The 21,135-nt window shown below is 33.3% G+C and overlaps 1 protein-coding gene across 2 annotated transcripts in view; it reads left to right on the forward strand.

The window, feature by feature from the left end:
- The window catches only part of LOC131841828 (intermembrane lipid transfer protein Vps13), a 43,897-nt gene extending 23,868 nt beyond the window's left edge, over positions 1-20,029 (forward strand). The window contains exons 33-60 of one of the 2 annotated variants that reach the window (XM_059190175.1): positions 262-414; positions 1,031-1,114; positions 1,203-1,336; positions 1,786-1,894; positions 2,311-2,508; positions 2,827-2,983; positions 3,159-3,277; positions 3,668-3,892; positions 4,125-4,340; positions 4,876-4,917; positions 7,180-7,383; positions 7,839-7,976; positions 8,491-8,637; positions 9,222-9,370; positions 9,891-10,022; positions 10,246-10,461; positions 10,546-10,711; positions 11,327-11,549; positions 12,142-12,317; positions 12,635-12,754; positions 13,216-13,325; positions 13,824-14,019; positions 14,712-14,861; positions 15,385-15,474; positions 15,786-15,955; positions 17,380-17,506; positions 18,011-18,136; positions 18,473-20,029. In XM_059190175.1, the coding sequence (XP_059046158.1) occupies positions 262-414; positions 1,031-1,114; positions 1,203-1,336; positions 1,786-1,894; positions 2,311-2,508; positions 2,827-2,983; positions 3,159-3,277; positions 3,668-3,892; positions 4,125-4,340; positions 4,876-4,917; positions 7,180-7,383; positions 7,839-7,976; positions 8,491-8,637; positions 9,222-9,370; positions 9,891-10,022; positions 10,246-10,461; positions 10,546-10,711; positions 11,327-11,549; positions 12,142-12,317; positions 12,635-12,754; positions 13,216-13,325; positions 13,824-14,019; positions 14,712-14,861; positions 15,385-15,474; positions 15,786-15,955; positions 17,380-17,506; positions 18,011-18,136; positions 18,473-18,673 (4,278 nt within the window). In that variant the 3' untranslated portion in view covers positions 18,674-20,029. The remainder of the gene's footprint in view (positions 1-261; positions 415-1,030; positions 1,115-1,202; positions 1,337-1,785; positions 1,895-2,310; positions 2,509-2,826; positions 2,984-3,158; positions 3,278-3,667; positions 3,893-4,124; positions 4,341-4,875; positions 4,918-7,179; positions 7,384-7,838; positions 7,977-8,490; positions 8,638-9,221; positions 9,371-9,890; positions 10,023-10,245; positions 10,462-10,545; positions 10,712-11,326; positions 11,550-12,141; positions 12,318-12,634; positions 12,755-13,215; positions 13,326-13,823; positions 14,020-14,711; positions 14,862-15,384; positions 15,475-15,785; positions 15,956-17,379; positions 17,507-18,010; positions 18,137-18,472) is intronic. The other variant, XM_059190174.1, reaches the window with a different exon arrangement.
- Positions 20,030-21,135: the final 1,106 nt, after the last annotated feature.

Below are 21,135 nucleotides of genomic sequence, written 5' to 3' on the forward strand. Positions count from 1 at the left end.
TTGTACTATTTATAAATAATCAATTAAAATCACAAACATATTGTATTACACAATAGGCGTAGACTTTAAAATTCTAATTCAATATTGAAATCTGTAAAAGTTTAAAATAACATATCAATATTACCAATAGAAAGTCAATTTCATTCTGAACAGGAAATCGTATTCTAAGAGTTATTGGTATGGTAAATTAATTATTGTTAACAGAAATAAATTATTATTTTACCAGTTCTTGGACAGGTAGTAACTTAAATCAATTTGCAGGTGGTAATGCGACCTCAAGAAAATCACCTCTCAATAGATACGTCAGACGAAGCGGCCAATTTGCAAGCAGTCGCACAAAGGCAGGCTAACAAAACTATCACGATATCAAGCAGTGAACCGCTTGAGATCACTATCACCAGAAGTGGTATGGAGGTGAGAATTTATATTTTGTTTTCTATAATGGTTACTAAAATTATTAGTTTGGTTAAATAAAAGAATAAAATCTAAAATATTTTAGTAAACAAACAAAATGTTTGTATATATACATAATTTGATTAATTATTATTAACAAGTAAATTTTAATTAAATTGTAATTTGGTACGTTTAAAAGTAATGAAATTGTTTATTAATAATTGTTCAGTTGAGGGTAGACGTATATATTCGAGCATATTGTTAATATATTGTCGCTACTTATAGTTATAATAGAAAGTCAATAAGATAGAGGCGTCGCATTGCTGACGTCTCCATCTTACTAGTAGTCTATGTCATTATTTTTAAATATAATCCTGTGTCGGTTCTCCTTCATATATATTTTGTTTTTAAAAAGGTTGTTTAATTACATAACATATTGAGCGTTATTCTATATAATAATTTCTTATTCCAATCCCCATTTTCTGTATCTCTTTCTGGATAAAGATACAAAAATAACGATCATTGAATAAGAACTGAAAGAACAACAGGTTAACTCGTATACTAAACTAAGGAAACAATAAAATAGTGTTGTTTACCCTAACAAAGGTTATTTAATTGCATAATTGATTTATTTCAGATGCTCACACAACTTGGAAATTCATTTGCAGCTGCCGTAGCAGATACTGACAATACATTATTGTCGAAATTGAAGACAGACGATGTAAGTTTAATTATTGCGATTCTTTAAAAAATATTTTTTTACTACATTTATTGAAGAAATTAATGTTAAATGCTATTATTGTACCTAGACTACCACAAAGCAATATTATGGTGCCCCATATGTACTCCACAACTGCACCGGCCTGACGGCAAAGTTGATGCTCCAGGATAACAATGACTTCTCTGTTTTCCACACTGATGAGCATGTCTCCTCTGATTACAGGTAAGACCAATACAATTGTTTAAAAAAATGTAATATATATAGATTATTATCGTACTGTACGGGGGAGATAAATCTATACCTTATGGACATTAAAAATTTGAAAATGAGTTTCGTTTGTTTGTTCCGAACTTCTGCTTACTCAAGTGCCGTTGAAGTTTGTTATATATGTAGTATTTAAGTTTGATTAGTTTGATTTGAGAGTTTGAAAATTATAATGGGTACTTTACATTCACGTTGTTAAATTTTTGTACGTTTTACTGTCTACGCTTAGATGCACGTGTCGACTATTGATAAATTTTCCCTACGGTGCTCCTAGAAACAGCTAGACACGGTAACGCAGTATCTAGGCTGGCTAATTCTCTCACCACAAAGAAGACAAAGACGAAGATCATTCTAGCTTCCACCTGAATGGATGGATATTTTAATATAATTTAATTTCACGTACGCAGAGAGGTGGTATTGGAACCAGGCGCGTGTGTTCCTCTACAGCTGCAGCATGGTGGCCTTAATATGGTCAAGCTTAACGAACCACCACCGTCACTCAAGCTTACTGTTAAGGTAATACCATCCTCCCTGCCATCTTTATCTTACATCCACAATGTACTTATATTCATCTGGATATAAACAGTGTCTTTTATGGACTTACATGTAATAAATATATTTTTCATAGTGATTGTAGAAGGATCACTAAGGTGGATTAATAGTGCAGCTTGACATGAATGACCTTTAAAATTGTTCCTCCAACTTAATACATTTACAAATCTTCCTATTAAATTATTGTAATTCACCCATGCATTCATTGGAATGTTTATGATGCTATAGATTATTATTATTAATCATAATTATCTACAGGTAATTACATACATACAAACAGCAGAGCAAAGAGTCACCAATACCTACATAAATACGAGGAATAGTCAACAGAGACCGAAAATAACATTTATTTTTTACTGAATATGCGTTTATTTGTACAGGTAGTTGAATTGGATGACGAAGTGCAAATTCCAGTCGAGCGTGCCGATAAGCGTTATTTTACACTAGGTCGCCGGCATACTAGCTCTACTATAGAACGAAACGTACCGTCTGTCGCTGCTATTGAGCCTCGGGGGCTAATATCGGATGTTGTTATGCAAGATGCAGCCTTGCACATCTATTTACGAAGTGTTGTACAGGTTTGTTCCTTTATTTTTAACTACTACTAACTTTTTTGTTTGTATACCGATTTAAATAAAACTAATGTAAAATTTAACACAGTACATTACTGAACCGTATCCACATCGTTAAAACGTTTTTAAGATAACCGCACTTAAAGGCATATATAGAAATAGATAAACTTCTAAAAATCACTGTATGGCTTCTATTGTGTTGAGAAAATCTTTCAATAATAGTTTTCTCATATAACTTTTATATATAGACATCAATAATTTAGATTTTTATTATATGTATATGTTTTTTTCTGGTCATTCTTATGTTTTTTTATTATTATGCAGGTGACCAATACATTGTCTGTAAACGTGTCTGTGTACTACATGACACTGAGTGGCAATGAAGTCAGTTTGCTCGGGGAAGTGAAACCGGGCGGTATACTCCGCCTGCCATTACAGGCTGTGCATACGCCTACTGCTGAAATATTCTTCTCCGTTGAAGGTAACATTTATAAAATAATGGTAACCAACCGTTGTTTTAATGTAAATAAAAACATATGTTTAGTTATGGTTGATTTATTAATATTTGAATAAAAAATAACTATATTTAGTATATAGAAATATATGAATGACTCGGAGTGGTGCAAGTTATTTTGTAATATTTTGTTAATTTTCAGGTTTTACAGTATCCGTAATGCCTTTCATATGGCGTGAATTGCAGCAGGAAGTTAAGATCGCTAAATTATTACAATGCGATTCGAAAGACAAAAATAGCGGCGAAAAGTTCTATCTCAAGGTACTCGAAATTTTATTTAATATTTTTTATTTACGTCTTATTTTAATGTTATTATTAAATTAATTGTTGACTGTTCAGCAATTTATTTAATCTCGACGTAGTCTCACACATACTAATGACAGCCGAATTAAATAAATTATTTATAATCCAATATTAGGACTATTTATCAATAATAGGTTTTAGGGGGTGGTTCTCTAGGCAATTTATTATTCTATGAATCGGTATTAAAACCTTGTTTACATAAAAAATAATTTCCTTTTAGTCCATCCATTTAATAAACCTCCCAGTTTGGTTATGGAGAATATAATTAACTATCATTCTTCGACAGTAACTTATTTAAGCCGGTACATTGTAATTGGTGTGTATCATGTTTTTTTTTATTGTTTACAGGCACTTGGAACGATGGAACAAGTATTCTACGAACACTCCAATAGGCATACTTTCGCTTCTTCGTGCTATGACATCATTCTCAAACCTGCGGTGAAGCTTCAGAACTGTTTGCCAGTCGATATAGTGGTTTCGCAATTGGGGCTAAAACGCACGCAGACTTTTAAGCCTGGAGAGATGTTCCATTTATCCCACCTCTCGCCTAATAAAGCGACTGTTGTTATTATGGTAAGTTATTAGTACATTGGAGTTGTAAATATTAATGAATACAGCGAAGTAGCTATAAGTAGGACAGCATGGAGATAATATTTCTGAAAACTCGATTATTTTTGTGCAGGATTCTGGGCATTTTACATGAATGTTTTTACGAGAATATGTATTTAAGTATTACTATCGTTGTCTTGTACCCGTAATACAAACTGCTTAGCGTTACAATATTATTATTAAACTTCTCTTACAGATCGAGAACTACTTAGACAAATGCTGGGTGTGCACCAAGAATCTGCCAGAGGCAGAGAGTGAACTATCGGTTTGGTCCTTCGAGTCCCACGACAGTCCGGCGGTGATGACCCTCGAACTGGGCATGCATAGTGTGGACACTGATGGCACTCAAGTGCTGTCACTCTATTGCCCCTTCTGGATGCTCAACAAGACCGGATTCACGCTCTGCTACCGGGTCAGTATTATTTCTACCTATTCTCTCACTTACCTACATAACTCATAGATTTAATTTATCATCTGTGTGTGTGAGAGAATATGAATATTTATACATGAAAGTTCACCAAAGAAGATAACTCGGAATAACGCGTTTTCAGTTATCTATATACATTGTGTCTATCAACTGCTATCCAGATGAAGACTTATTTTATGTACAGTGTACATCTGTTATATAATTTATTGTATAGGATATTTCTACAGTGTATACCGATATATACAGTACCTAAGAGTTAGGAAGATGTAGCAAATATAGTAGATATCCAACATATTTTTGCACTCACTATTTATAGTATGGGAAAATATAAGTTTATTATCTCATATAGATAAAGATTATATTTTACACAATGAATATTTCATAGATCAATTTCTATATAGTATCTTTCTTGTCGTAATTAACTAATTGTGCTTCCAAAAGTATTTTGATTCCATTTGTATATGATATTTGTAAACTAAATATTTCAACACAATTGGCCATAAACATGAAATTATTACAGAAATCAAAGAAACCAGAAAAAGACTCCAGCACTCCCAACAAGGTATCTTTGAGATGATTAGCAGATTGTAAATTTTTAGATACTTCTATTTTTTTTTTATTAATTTAAAGCTGCTTTTTTAACAGGCTTCATCTCAAAGCGATAGTTTGATTTTGGTTTCAATTAACTGTATGTATTGAAAGTATTGATATTTATAGCATGCGCAGTAGGGTCACCACATAATCCTAGTACATATTATAGTAAAGTTTTCCTTCTATGTAATTTAATATAATCGTAACTTAAAAGCTGAATGAGTGTTAATATTAATTTTATTTTATTGCGTTACGTGCATAGGTTGAGTTATTTTTAAATTTCGCTTCAGCAATATCTGGCATGTATGTGTGAGCATTCGTAAATTAATGATTAAAATCTTTCATCTTTTCTAGTAAATAATCGTATACTTAATATTACTACTTTACGTAAATTTATCTTCTTTATATAGTTTGTAGCATAAATATATAATATAGGTTTAACAACATAACCACATTATTTGTAAAAACTTCAATAAACACATTTTACATAAAGGTATATTACTATAATAGACAGTTAATTAGATGTTTAGTGTCTATATGACCCCTCATAAATTATAAATCATCTAAGGTATGCTATCATGCGTATATGTAAATTGCAGATAAAACTTTCGCGTTGCAGTAAATTTATAAGACGTCACACGTCATGTTTACCGGTGAGTGCAAACCACAGACTATCTATGTCTGTGGTGCAAACGGTATTTATTGTGGTGGTATCGCACAAGGGCTATAGGGCTTCTAGATTTATAGTTACTGTTACGTTACGCGCAATACTTTGTCTAATTCATGTCCTGATTCAATTGAAAGTCCCAGAAAACTTATTTTGATCTATGGAAGTAATGTACAAAAATGAAATTCACAATGTTTGAAATGCTTTTTACGGAGAAGGATACATAAAACAAGTGTCACCAAATACTTCTAATTCATTGCAATGGAATTTTTGTTGTTGTTACATTGTTACTAACCTTATGTTATTATATGGTCGATTAGTTTACTGTAGTAATATTACATTCATGCAATTATTATTATATCTAATATGAAAATTTTGTGTAAATATTCTTAAAATCTGTAATATTAAAATGGGAATAGGCAATTAAAATGATTAATTGGTTGCGTGTTCCCTAATCCAATTAATAATAATAGATGATTTATCCCATCTTTTTAATAGGCAGACTGTAGTATATAGCATACTAACCAGTGTGACTTATTTGACTAATAAAAATAATATATTTATTCTTTTAATAATCAAAACGTTATTACTACATACAAAGGGTTTTAACTTTAAAATGTATGTTTGCAATATTTATTGTTGTTACCAGGTGTCCGAGGATATGCATACATTATATACAAATGAATTTAGTTTAATAACACAATTCATATATTTACACTTTATAATGCCTAAATTGGGAAATGTGACGAATATGGGAATGTGCATTTTATGTTTTAGTTAGAATGAGTTAATTTATTGTTAATGTGTTGGGGGGATTGTGCGAGGTGTTGATTATGGATTATAATGACCCTACTGTTTTATTTTCATTTAGATTTTTTTAATTAATGTACATATTTGTATTAGATTTTCTAACTTTATTGCATGTCAACCATCCCACATTGCACGATTTAATAATTCTTTATCTTTATTGTGCGTCATGGTAGTCATAGGATAATAATGTACAATTATTTTTGATATCGAGTTGTTTATTAACCTGTATTGTAATATATAATTTACACTCTGTATATATGTTGGTTATTTAAGATTGCATTGTTAAATAAAATTTTATTTAAAATCACCTTATTCTTTAGAAATGATAATTTATCCTATATATTTCAACTTGTAAGGAGGCGCACAGAATGTCGGACATAACTATTGTCTAGTACAGGTTTAGTTCAATCGCTATTAAACTAATGAAGTTATTGTAAATAGTTATAAATAAAAATAGATCTTTCTATATGTCTATTCGTGCTTCTAGTGAAAATGTTTATAATGAAAATCTTTTTAATGAAATGCTTATTACATAAATACTGCATTAATATTCTTTATATATTTTTTCTGTTATGTTATAAAATATATGGATGTTTATTCCTTTGGTTTCTACTTCAAATACTTGGGAGTCACTACTTCACATTGCACTGGCTGGGGCTAAATCATTTTGAAAATCTCACTAAACGAAGACAATCACAGTGATAAGTAAGAAAATTTTATATTATGGAATTTGTACTAAAATAAATTTGATTTCAGAACGCAGATGAAACTGGCAACGTGATATTCCATCCTAAAGATTACAAGGAGCCAATATTATTCTCTTTCCGTGCAAAGAACTTTTTCGGCAAAAAAAAGGCTGCAATCCGTGTCGAGTTTGGAGAATGGTCCGAAAAATTCTCTTTGGATGTTCCAGGAAGTTCCGGTGTGATTTTATGTAAACACGAGGGCAGAACTTATCAGGTACTAAGATTGAAATCATTTAGTGAACTTTTCCAATTCTACTAGCGGTGCGTATTGACTTTATCCCAGTTGATTACCATATAATTAAATTAAAATAATAAAGTAAGTAATTATAGAAACAGTAGTTCTGTTAGCCTCCGTGGTCTAGCGGTTTAGAACAGCGCCTTGCTTCTGATGGGGTTTGATTCCTCGCACCGTACAAGGTAATGCACAATTCAAATGTTGTTCATGAATATGATTGTTTGTATCGGTCTGAGATATTTCTATTTCTATTAAGTATGTAATAACAAAAAAATGTATCTATGTATTTATATCAGACGTCTAGTACTCATAACACAAGCTCTGTTTAGCTTGGGATTTCATAGCGCTGTGTGAATTGTTTTAAGATGTTATAGTAAAATTAAACAGTAATAATGAATTGATATCATGATGTAATGTTATAAATTTTCATTCAGGTGGCGGTCACGAATCAATTAACGTTCAATAGTTTAACGAAAATGGTGATATTTACTCCATACTTTCTCATCATCAACGAAGCACCTTTCGCAATACAGTACCAAGAACTACATAGATCTGGCGATCCCTGGCAAGAGGTATGTTATATATACGTAATGCAGAGATGTTTTATTGTTTAAGGATATAGTTAGTTATAGTAGATAAAAGTAATATTATTAATATTGATTCATTATAAGCCTAAGTTTTATACTAATACAAAGATACAATGCTTTGCTAGTGCATTGTCGTATATTTTTAAAAATATTTAGAAAATATAATATGAATTCATTTTTACATAGTGTAAAACATAGTCGCCACTGCTATCTGTTCGTTTATATCTTTTAAATTACTCATCGGATTTATAGCAGTTTACAGCAATAGATAGAGTGATTCAAGAGGAAGGTTTGAATATATAATAATGCGTGTTATAGTATAGACTGAAACAAGAAATTCAAAGATTTGTAAGGCAACGAACGATTTGTAAGATTCGAAGCCGGGACAGGTTTTAATAAAATAAATGTTGGGTCTCGATGGTTATGATAAATACATGATGCATTTTTCCATCTTGTATATTTCATTGGACCGATATAATTTCGTTTTATTTTTAATTAGGTCGAGCAAAATTCAAGTTCGCCGCTGTGGCCGGTGATAGAAAAGGAGGACAAGTTGCTTCGGTTGAGAGTGGCCGGTTCCACGGAAATTGCTTCACCTTTTTTGTTTACGGAGCAACATAGCGTCTGTCTGAAGCTCAACAATGAGGTTTTTTTTTTTAATATATGTTACTGTTTACCAAATATTTACTATATTTTTACTTCAATATGAAAAATTAAATGGATTCGCAGTCTACACAGAAAGCCAATTGGCTTTCTGAACGCAGTCTACACAGTAGACTGCGTTCTACAGTTTTGATTCAATACCCGGAGCCTTGTCGTCTTGCTTCCTAGCGTTAGAATATGTCCCCATACCGTGAATCTTAAGTAAGCAGAAATATGTGTAAGCAGTCCTTAATGATATCTATTTTATGCTGATTGTGACCTGGCCACAAACCCCCTGAAACCCGCGTTGTGACTCGACTCCAGATGCGTCACCCTCAATGTCAGTTTACTCCTGGTCCATATGTAAGGGACGATGTCCTAATCGTTGGTGACGTAGTGTAGGGACATTGCTGTGGTCGGTGTAGCAGCTTTGTGTGCCTCTTCTTCTATACCATGACGAAGCCACGGTACTGGTACCGTGACGATGGCGTCGAACATTTGCTAACACTAGTTAGTAAATGCCATTGGTATATGCCATATATTTAACAGCATTGTCTAGTACTGAGGTACACAATGTACGTATTGTAGTACGGAGGTTTGCAAGTGGAGGTGCAGCTGACAGAGGGCGGTACATACGTGACAGTGCGGCAGTACCGCGACGGGCACGCGCCTGCGTTGCTGGTCAACTACACCGATCACCAAATCACGCTCTACGAGAAGGAGAACGTCAACATCAGGTATGTGTAGAGGTGTAGACTTTATACAAAGACATCGGATTGGTACTTGTATAAAATACATGAAACAGCCGCCAATCAGCTTGCATTGTTAAATGTATTTGGAGTGAAGGATAAGGTAAGGCAGTGTCATAGGATATGCAAGCATGTGATCCTAGTCCCACAGGAATGTAATACAATTTGATGCTGTTCATGTATATAGGTCATGGTTATCAAATACTATCAGAAAGCCTAACATAAAAAATATAACAGCTCATTCGCATATTAAAGTACTTCAAATGTGACTGAATGGGCCAAAATGTTAGGTGGACCAGTTTATCGGATTTTTAAAATATGGTTGAACACAATAATAGCTGGCACATTTGTTAATTCTTTAAGACAATTATTATTCGCTATAATAATTATTGAGATAAGTATGCAATACGGGTCTAATTTAAAAATTAAGGTCTTTATTTATTAGACCACAATTATTAAATTGGACGTATTAAAGTAATAGTATATGTATAATTCTTTAATTTTGCAGGCCTCTACCGTCTATGAACAAGATGTTATATACATGGGACAACCCTGCCGGTCCACGAACGATTATATTCGAAGGTCATAAGAAAAAGGAAATAGAAAATGATCTTAGAAAAGATGGAATCGGAGAATTCTTGTAAGTGCTTCTTCTGGATATTGTTATACATAATTTCTGCGCATATCACAGTTGTGAAGGTAAATGTCATATTTAGCATTTTTATTTTCTATCAAAATCACATTTATTTTATTAAATAAAATAAAGTAGGTTTTTTATGGATTGATGAATGTAGAAGAACCGAAAGAGATCTTTTTGACTAGCTGTCTTTTGAGTTTTTTTATTTGATTACACTTTGGAACAGGATTAACGAGACCACCAAAATATGGTGGGTATCATTCTTGGACGGACTGCAGCGAGTTATCCTGTTTACGGAGAACGCCATGCTAGCAAGCGGCGCACACACCATCGGGGAGGCCGAGCTCGTCGATACAGAGATCGTGCTGTCCATGCAGGGCATGGGACTCTCCCTTGTCAACGATCCAGAACTGCTAGAGATCCTCTACATCAGTATATCCAAGTATGAATTATGACTCAGTTTAGTGCATTCGTTTTCTTCATAGTTTTCAGATATATAAATAATTGTTATTAATTTGCATTTTAGTTCCGGTATCATATGGGAACAATGTAAAGTTGGCGGTCGTCGATACAAAAAAATGGAGGGTCCAAAATTGATACAGCTCGAAGAGGCATATCAACGATATTTAACGGAGAAAATGATCAGCGAAAACCCAGTATCGCCACGAGTAACTTTGGAAGATAAACTAGAGGTAAGTTTTATAAATAATTGTTTTGATTTCTTTTGATCATTCAACTGAGTCTAATACCCTTAATTTCGACTTAGTACTATATTTTTATGGGCTTTCAACTGCCACATTTTCTGTCATATGTATAGATTATATAGGTGACATTTATAAAAGTGTTAGTGTATGTGTCCCAAAATGTCGAGTATTTACGTAAACTGTTATAATGACTACTTTCAAACTTAAAAAACTGGACGGTAGGTTGTAAAAATAAAGTAAATTATAGTTTGTACAAAATTGTTTACGTTCCTTGCTTACCAAATACATGCTGCTTTGTACTATGTTTCGGTGGGCAATGGCAGTGAAAATGCAGGCTTACAGCATGACACCTTAGTACTCCAAAATTACAACAATGAGATATCATATGATGAAGTTAGTGTATGTAGGCGTCGGTTCCCGCACACCATCAGGTGGAGCATCTGTATAAAAAATTGCAAATAGTGGAGTTATGGCATATAAATTCGTACACGTATTAGAATATAACGCCCGAATGTCTCATGAGCTGCTTTATATATCGAAAACCGGTGAAATTTATCCAATTTACAAAGTGTATTGAACAAAAGTGATCGATTTGTGATGAAGGTGGACTTCGAAGAGATGCGTATACTGAAGCCGTCGCCGCGGCTGGTGCGTCGCACGCTGCAGCCCGGGCTGTGGGCGTCGTGCGGGCTCACGGCGCACTCGCGGCGGCTGCACGCGCGGCTGCACCGCCTGCAGCTCGACCAGCAGCTGCCGCTGCCCACGTTCCCCGTAGTGCTGGCGCCGGTGCCCCCGCCGCGGTCCATCGCCAACGTCGACACCGCTGGTATGTTGTTAATAAGTAATTCTGGACGCACATCTATCTGATGCCTACACATAAACAGAGCAGAGCCAAGTGTATTAAGTATGTATTTAAAAAAATTGTATATCTGTCAGTTATAGCTTGCCCCCACCTCGCTCTAGCGCCAACGTTGACCCCAATGTTTTTAGTTAATAGATGAATAGTTCTTTATATAAATCTATTGGATATATATTTTAAATAAATCAGAACTACTTACCAGATACTAAAGAAAGCAAATTATTGTGCGGGGATAAACATTTTAGTTACAAGATAGTCGTAGAGTAAGTATAATATAAGTAATTATAGATAATTTTTTTAATATTTTTTTTTTATAATTTGTAATTGTATGTTGTCTAATGGAGATGTCAAGAATCTTTGAAACATCCATGAGGCATGGTGTGAGTGAGGCAATAATTGTGTGTAAGGACAGAAGTTTGTCCTGTTCTCTCTATATAACCTGTAAGGGAATTGGTGTCAAGATTGATAAGCGAAATATATTGGCGGTATTCATCATATAACGTGATACATTTTAACGGTGTTTAGCTAACCTATTATTAACCTATTTTATTGTCTTTAGGGCCAAAACCATTTATAGAAGTGTCAATAGTGGAACGTATAATGGAACACAGTAAAGTGCGGCAGTACAAGTATTACAAACTGCTCATCCAAGAGTTCCACGTGAAGGTGGATATGGGACTCATTAACGCGCTCATGGGCATGTTCCCGCAGCGACTGCTCACCGAACAGGAAGCTGTGAGCCTTAATTTGTTTACTTTTAAATATTTAAGAAATTGCCTTTGACAATAGTTACCATATTTAAGAAAGACGTAGTGTAAATACTAGAAATGGCGTGTCAAATAATAATAGTGTCAGACTAGTAGTGAGCAACCTTTTCAATCAACGGGCCTATTATTTCTTTTGGCATGCCGCTAAAATTTAATAAGCATAATTTCAATAATTATAATAAACCTGGACAAACTACACAGCGGCATCTAGTCTCAAACTTTTGATTGAATTCTGTTAGTTTTTGTAAGGATTATTTATGAAAGCTATTAATTCTGTTGTTTCAGCTTGATGCTTTCCAATTGGATCTCGAAAAAGCAGGTCAAGCATTGGAAGCACTAGCAGCAATGGGCGTTGCATCAGGTCAAAAGAATTTCTACGACAATTTACATTTGTCGCCACTTAAGGTCTGTTTGTTGTTTTTTATTTTAGTCTTATCTGTTATTTGATATCTTCGACATCTGTACTTACTTTGATAAGTACTATAAAATCTAAAGACGTAATTAGTTGTTACTACTACTCAATGTCGAACACATTTTTTTAAAATGTCGTTTACTTTGTTTTTGACTAATGTCGAGAAAATAAATTCAATGAAACTCGTAAGTAAAGTCATATGCGAATTTTGTTGAATTTATTATTTCACAATTTTAGATGTTTTGTTGACGCTGTGTTAAGACTGGAGAATATCTTTTTTAGTTATTTGTATGATTTATTTCTTTTTGCTTGGAGACAATTAACACTTTCTACCAGAAGAATATTATTAAATATGTTTATATACCATTATTGTCTGTATTTATAATAATTACCGTATCTTAGAGTGCATCAATATATTTTGATACATTTTTAATAATGGTATTTACATTATTAGGTGCACGTTTCTTTCTCACTCGGAGGAGCAACTCAACTTCCCACGTTCGTCGGTACAGTGTTGCAAAGTATCGGTGTGACGTTAACGGATATGAACGATGTTGTGTTCAAGTAAGTTTGAATTGTTTACTTATAGAAACTGTTTCGATGTCATGTTTAACCGACTGCCGACTAATGTGGATTTACATTTCCATAGCGTTTTTGTATTAGATATGTGATTTCTGCTATCTATTAAAATTACACCTATATAATACCATAATTTTTTTGTCTCAGTAGTAAATACTATAAAAGTTCTGTATCTGTAAAATTATTTTATTACCTTCATGAAATTTAATGCCAACATTACGATTATGTACTGCAATACGGGGACAGAAAAATAATATTTATACCACTACATACTTACTACGCCGGCTAAACTGTTTGGAGGGTCGAATTTCGGTTTCCGTCCTTTGCACTAATGCGACTTGGTTTCTTGCCCTTTTAGATTTTTACGATGTTTCTGCAATGTAATGGTCTTGTGAATTATTACAATATGACAGAGTACATACTGTATCGCACGGTGATAAATTACTCGATTTCAATTTATTATCAATTAAAATATTTTTTCAGATTGTCATATTATGAGAGAAACTACGAGTTTTTATCACAGAAAGAGTTGATCGGCCAAGTCCAAAGTCATTATACGGGACAAGCTCTTAAACAATTATACGTCCTAGTGCTAGGATTGGACGTGATTGGTAACCCTTATGGTCTGGTAGTTGGATTGAAGAAGGGAGTTGAGGATTTGTTCTACGAGCCCTTCCAAGTAAGCAAATTATAAATATGTACTTATTGTTTGTTTTATATTATTTGAGGGTATTTTGATTTTATCATACGATATATTATTTACTAATATTTTTGAAACCGTATTAATATTCTGGAGTTCGATAAAAAGTACTTGCGTTCATAAACTTCATTTATAAGAATCCTTGTGTGCAGAATGTAGAATATATGCAGCATGTAGTGAGAATATGCATAGAAAAAAATATTATACTTCAATTTTTTTTCATTATGTACTGAAAATCTGAAATATAACATATATAATAATTTGCGTTTATGTTGTAATGTTTTCAAACTCTTGTATCACTTTTTTTTTATACTACCACTATAGCAAACGAGCATACGGCCCATCTCATGGTAAACGGTTACCATTGCCTATGTATGCCTATACACCAGATGTGTCACGTGCGTGTTGGTAATCCTGAAGCAACTTTATGTACTCATCTCGAGAAAACCTCAGGTCCACAATCTGAGTGTACGCGGGACGAAGCTCTGATACCGCATTCTCAGAGTCCACTTAGGTTCGAGCATGTAAGCATGAATTCCCTGTCGATGCCTGTCGATGGCGATTACATGTCCGTCTAAAACTGATATTTATGTCCATCCATTGCAGTTTTTGACATGTAATCGATATATCATCCGTACATGACCGCTAACGGTTAGTTGTAATGCGTGCAGGGGGCGATCCAGGGCCCGGGCGAGTTCGCGGAGGGCCTGTTCCTGGGCGTGCGGTCGCTGGTGGGGCACACGGTGGGCGGCGCGGCCGGCGCAGTCTCGCGCATCACCGGCGCCATGGGACACGGACTCGCAGCTCTCTCGCTCGACAAGGTCACATGCCTTATACTTATAAAGAGTTAGTCGGAAAGAATAAGAATATAAAAGTACCCATGGTAACGTAGACTTTCCTTGAAATTTTTTTTTCGAGAAAATGGGTTCATATTTAGTAACAGGTTAGATAGCCCTATCATAATATGAAATAAAATAAAACCAAATAAAAAAAAATATTTTTATTCATGTAGGACATTTTAGCCTCTTATGAACATCAATTTTTTTGTATTAATATTTTTCCCTACCATCCTTAAATAATAGTGTTTTTGAATGAAAATCGGAGGCGTGCTTTTATTGATTACGGCTTTTTTTTATTGATAATCAAAGATGCTTTACTGATTTTTTGTAATATATAATACATGTTTATTTTTGTATGAAAGAAAGAATAAAAGTGATCAATTAGTTATTAGTAATATGTTGCAGTGTTAGCGGCTTAGTATACCCTATTCGACTAACCCTGTATATATAGATTATCTAAACATGCGACGTTTTAATATCATATTAACTTATATTATTCTTATAGGATTACCAAAGGCGAAGGCGTGACAACATAAACAAACCACCGGCAAACTTACAAGAAGGTCTTGCTCGCAGCGGGAAAGGTCTTGTTATGGTACGTTAAGAAGTTTCCTTTGATACAATACAAACTGAATGAATTCAGTTATTAATTTTATTTTTAAATGTTAATAATATTGTTATGATTTTCTAATATTTTTTTATGTAAATTTCATTAGCTTGTTTTACTGCGAACAAATTTACGGCTTAGCTCCATAGTTGGATGAAACCCTTTGGAGTCATCCTAACAGTATTTCTGTATATAAAATATAAATAAATAATCAATTCTTGTACACTTTTGAAAATTAAATTTAAATATTTGATGATTGATTTATTTTACCATTAAATAAATGTGATGAAACCAAACAGGGGGTCGTGGACGGAGTGACCGGGGTATTCACGAAACCGATAGAGGGCGCTCGTGATCAGGGCGTGGAAGGGTTTTTCAAGGGGCTCGGGAAGGGCGCGGTGGGGCTTGTAGCTCGCCCTACAGCTGGTGTAGTAGACTTCGCCTCTGGGTCACTCGATGCCGTTAAGAGGTGACGTTTAAACTGTAGCATGCATGACTTGCTTGGGTGTGGGTATACTATAATTTTTTTTATATGGATGATTATCGCTTTAATATAAAATGTGAATCGCGCTTTGTTGGAAGTTAATTGCACTTTAGTTTGCTTCTTATTTATTTTTGTGGTTTAACGTATACTGAAACGATTTGTGTGATGTGCCCAGCGTTCTTTATTTATTTCAGTACTTCATTTTCAGATCTTAATGTTAATTAATATATAATAAATTTACTCTTTAAATTATTAATATATTTCTATGTTCTACTATCTCTAATACATTTACATAAATATGAATACGAAGAAGGCTTGTTCCAATAAAAAAACCATCTAAAATAATAAATTACTTTTGTGTGAAATTTATATACATATCAAACTTTGATTGATCTATTCATATAGCAAAATCCTTGCATGTTTGTAGTATACTTAGCTTTAACCACTTATTAATTTAATAACAGTTAAATATTACGGTTACGAAAATATAGATCATCAAGTTATTAAATCTACGTAGGTGACCTGACGTATATTAGTTTTAGTCGGTTGTCCTTAGGGTGTAGTGGATGGTGTCCGTGGTGTGGTTATTCGCCCTTTGCAAGGCGCTCATGAAGGCGGTGCAGGGGGTTTCGTTAAGGGGTTGGGCCAAGGTGCGCTAGGACTTCTTGTGCGACCGGTAGGTGGAGTCGTTGACTTCACTTCTGGACTACTTGCCTCTGTTAGAAGGTTCCAGATGTTGCTCTCGTTTCTATAGTTGACTATGTGTAGATCAAGTGTAAAACGAAGTAATTGCATACATGTATATTATCATATTAAAAATAAAATAAAATTTATTTTATAGTCTAGAATTAGTGTAGTATTTTAACCATTCTTGTACTTTAAGAGTAGGTGGTGTTTGTTAAGAAAACGAGGTTATAATATAGAACCAAGGAATTTTAAACTACATAAAAAGTATATAATGTAGTAACTATATTAACCAATATAGTCGAATAACTAAAGAATACTGTCGGTATATATTATTAGGAAGTTTATACAAATAAAATTTTAGGAGCAGGAAAATAATTTGCTTTTCTGTTTTTGAAAATAGTAAGAACTATATATTTCCTTAATGGGTTTATATTATTTTGTCTAATTCCGCTACCAATAGCATACAATATGTATGTATTGCTTTATATACGCTAATGTCATATATAATTGCATAGTACTAAACTTACTTATTAAATATATTTTGGTTAATTTGTATTTATTTTTATTATAATAACAGTTGTATTGCTTTCATTACAGTTTGGTTTATTTTGCTTAATATAATTAAAAAGTATATAAACTTATCATAAATTGATCTTTGATGCTTTATTGGCAAATATTTAACTGACGATATTGTAATATATGTCTCGTGTATTGTATAACAGGGCAGCAGATCTGTCTGAGGAAGTAACGAAACGTCGCGCAGCGCGTTACCTTCCAGCCGATTCAGGTGTAAGACCGTACTCGAGACTGCAGGCTGAAGGATATAAAATGTTATTTGAACTTGAAAAGGTTTGTGTTACATCAGTTTTTGTAAAAACACGTAGAATTAAGATAGTAGATTGATATCGATTTCGACAGTACAATACTATATATAGCGTAGAGTTCTGTAGTTGTGTGTAGTAAGTCTGAGCACACATATTGAACATTCGATATAAAAATGTATTTAAAAAACATATATTCTTTCAATATATGCAAAACTCGGATATAAGAAATATTTTATATGACTTAGGAAACGTAAAAGTTTAAGGATATCTAATAGAAAGTAGTAATCGTTGTCTAAAACATGAACCGACAGCAAGTGTCACAAAATACAGTAACATTCATGATATCTCTCGTATTATTTCACCTGAATATAAAGCTATTAATACTCCATAGAGAAGCTATTTAGTGAAATTATATATAAAGTAGTGTTTCAATATTTAATTCAAATGAATTTGAATGATAGAGTAGGCATTGTAAATTCTTAAAATGCATAAATACTGTTAGTATGTCATAATTGTTATTACTGAACAGGGTAAATTCGTGAGCACGGACACTTATGAGGCGCACGTGTGGGTGATACCTGCAAAAGAAGTAGTTATGTGTACTGATAAACGACTGCTTTACTTGGAGAAGAATAATGTATTCGGCGGGTGGCAGGTTTGTTCAATTTGTATTAATATTTTTTCGAAAATTCTTGAACGGTATATTTAATTGGTTATGTCGACATATCCAACTATGTGCACGAACTAAATGCATGCATTATATATGGATGCAAGTGTGTACTCGTATTAACATGTATGATACATGACTGCTGCTTCACTTCTATATAGAAAATTTAGAGTGTATATTGATTCAGTAGGTAGAGTATTTCGAGAATGACATAAAACTAATAAAATATTTGTATAAATTTACTCGAGATTTAGTATTTTTAGATTACAGTCCGGCAAATAGCAAAGATGTATGTTGTGTTTAAAAGTATATATTTTTTAACAGATCGTGTGGTCATACCTTTGGTCGGAGATTCCCGAAGTGCCAACAGCTGTCAATAAAGGTGTCTACATACCTACTGCCAAAAAGAAGGTGCTAGGAATGTTCCCGAGTTCCGGTTCGGGAAAAGTCATATTCCTATACGACGAACAGCAAAAGAAATATTTACTGGCACAGTGCGAACGGCTAATGCGTTCGGGGCGTTGACATGATCACGTAGAAAGAATATCCCCCACGGAATGGCTGGGAGAGTTCTTTCTACTTATATTCGATTATCGCACCGCGTTGCTTACACTCGCGTATCACTTTAACATGCACCACTTAAGCCCGAAAGGCTTCCGCTGACAATTATAGCTGATAGCATGCTTTAAAGTAGACGATCTATTAATTTTGTGTTGTTTTTTTTTAACGTGTGCTTGTGTTTTGATGTATTTCTTGAACCACATTTGTTTATCGAATATGGCTGTATGTATGGTTTTTGTTACTCTAAATATATAAGATTGATTCTAATCTCGTAGACATGTGAGTCAGTATGTATTGTCAACTTTGAAGGAAATGAGAATAATAAAAATCTATAAATATACGGACTATGTAGGTATTATTGTACCGTATTTTTTGTATGGAACTTGACACTGTATGTCAAATGTTTACGATATTATTTAGTTGGATAATTTTATAATGTTATACATTGATATACTTGATGTAGTTATACTTGAGATTTAAACTATTAGTTCGAATCATATTCATCTTTTAAATAATTTAATAACAATGTGCATTTAAGAAACACAATTTTCAGTCTTCCGGTACAGTTATCTATTTTATGTGATTATGGATTACTTATATGAATATGGCAGTGTGTCATTGTTCACTTAATTTACAAAGAATTGCCTTATAAATGAAATATATTATTTCTAAGTTATTGTTATTCTGAAATTATTCGAACATGGCAGAATCACACTGTATCCTATGTTCAAATATGAATATTTGTGTCATGAATGATGTACTTATAAGTTGTTCGATTACTTTATGCTAAAATTGTTTCTTTTTCTTGAAACTGGTTTAAATTATCAGAAATTTAATTCAGAAAGATATAAAAGTTTTTTTCTAAACCTAAGAGTACAAAGATATTAATGATAACGTTTTTATGTTGTTGTTACTGTTACATTTAAATATGAACATATAGAGAGAATTACTTGTCACAGCTGAGGCGTTCCAATAACAGTGCCTTATGGTCAATGTATAGAAATATTGTTGTCTGTTTTTTCTTTTATGTTTGATGTTGAATGTTCAATATTTTAATGCATCATCGAGTTATCAGTTTGCATATTTAAATATAATATGTTAAGATAAATGCTATTTGCCTATTAAGAGACTGCCACAAAATCCTCAGATTCGAGTTGTAAAATTTTATTCACTTTTTATTACTCTTTATTTTGATAAAGCATTTATGTTTTTGTGTTGTATTACGCGTACTTTCTACTTGTTGCTTCATGCGCACTTTACTAATTGTTTTATTTTTTCTCTTATTGTCCAAGCTTCTGTACAAGTATATTGTAATAAAGTTAAGAAATATATTAATTGCTGTAGTTTTATTTAATAATGTAAAAACAGAAACCAGTTTAGTGTATAATCTGGTTTCTGTTTTTATAAACGAGAAAGTTCTTAATTGAAATGGTATACGTATTTACATCCTTGTTGGTATACATTACATCCTTGTTGGCATACAAGGATTTAAATACTTTTTTTTAATAATACATCCTATGTATCATGACTTACGGTGCCAATACGTGGATACGTACGATACGGACAGACAGACAAATACGGACCAAAATTCGTAAGTCGATCAACAAGCTATTGATAAAGCTATGCTTGGAATTACTCTAAGAGATGAAAACCGAAACAAAGTTATTCATGAAAGAATTAAGGCCATACGTAGATCATATGATGGTCTAGCCATTGCCACATCATCTTACAAATTCTGTCGTGGAACAGATAGTGCCTGCAGTAGACTTGTTCTAGAGTAGAGACCGTGAATCGGCATACGAAGCGTCATGATGATACAATATAAGATATATAGTAACGACTAACAGTCATTACTGTATATCCCAGCTGAAATGATATAATGCGACATATTTATCAGAATGTCAACCAAAATTAGTAAAATAAAGTAACTAATTAATGTAAACTAAATTTGAATAAACATACCTACTTGTATCTGTGACCTAAATCGGAATACGCTTTTTTAAATGAACAAGTTAAACTATGTCTACTATATTGAGAACATAACGTATGGTAAAAAAAAAAATTTAATGGATTATTACGGAATGCTGCATAGGCCAGTGTTATACTAGCGGGATAGCAGTGGAGGACGATAAAATGAACATCGTGATAAATTGACCTGGAATTTATCACGATGATTTCCAGGAGAAATCGCGTGGAACTTAACCTGACATGATATATTATTGCTTATTGCCAGTAGCAATGAGGTCATAAGTCCACATTACTAAGAATACCCTTTTCCTCCCACCTAGTTACGGGTTTTTTTACGATGATATGGGGTAGTCGGTATCGTCGTTAACTGTCGATGTAGTGGTGAACAAAACACTTGATTGATATATATATAAGTAGATTTGAAACCAACGTGGCAGAGGGCAAGCCTCCCAACGTAT

This window comes from Achroia grisella, unplaced genomic scaffold, assembly GCF_030625045.1.
Source record: "Achroia grisella isolate CSIRO2021 unplaced genomic scaffold, CSIRO_AGI_Agris_v1 utg1920, whole genome shotgun sequence".
NCBI classification, from domain to species: Eukaryota; Metazoa; Arthropoda; class Insecta; order Lepidoptera; family Pyralidae; genus Achroia; species Achroia grisella.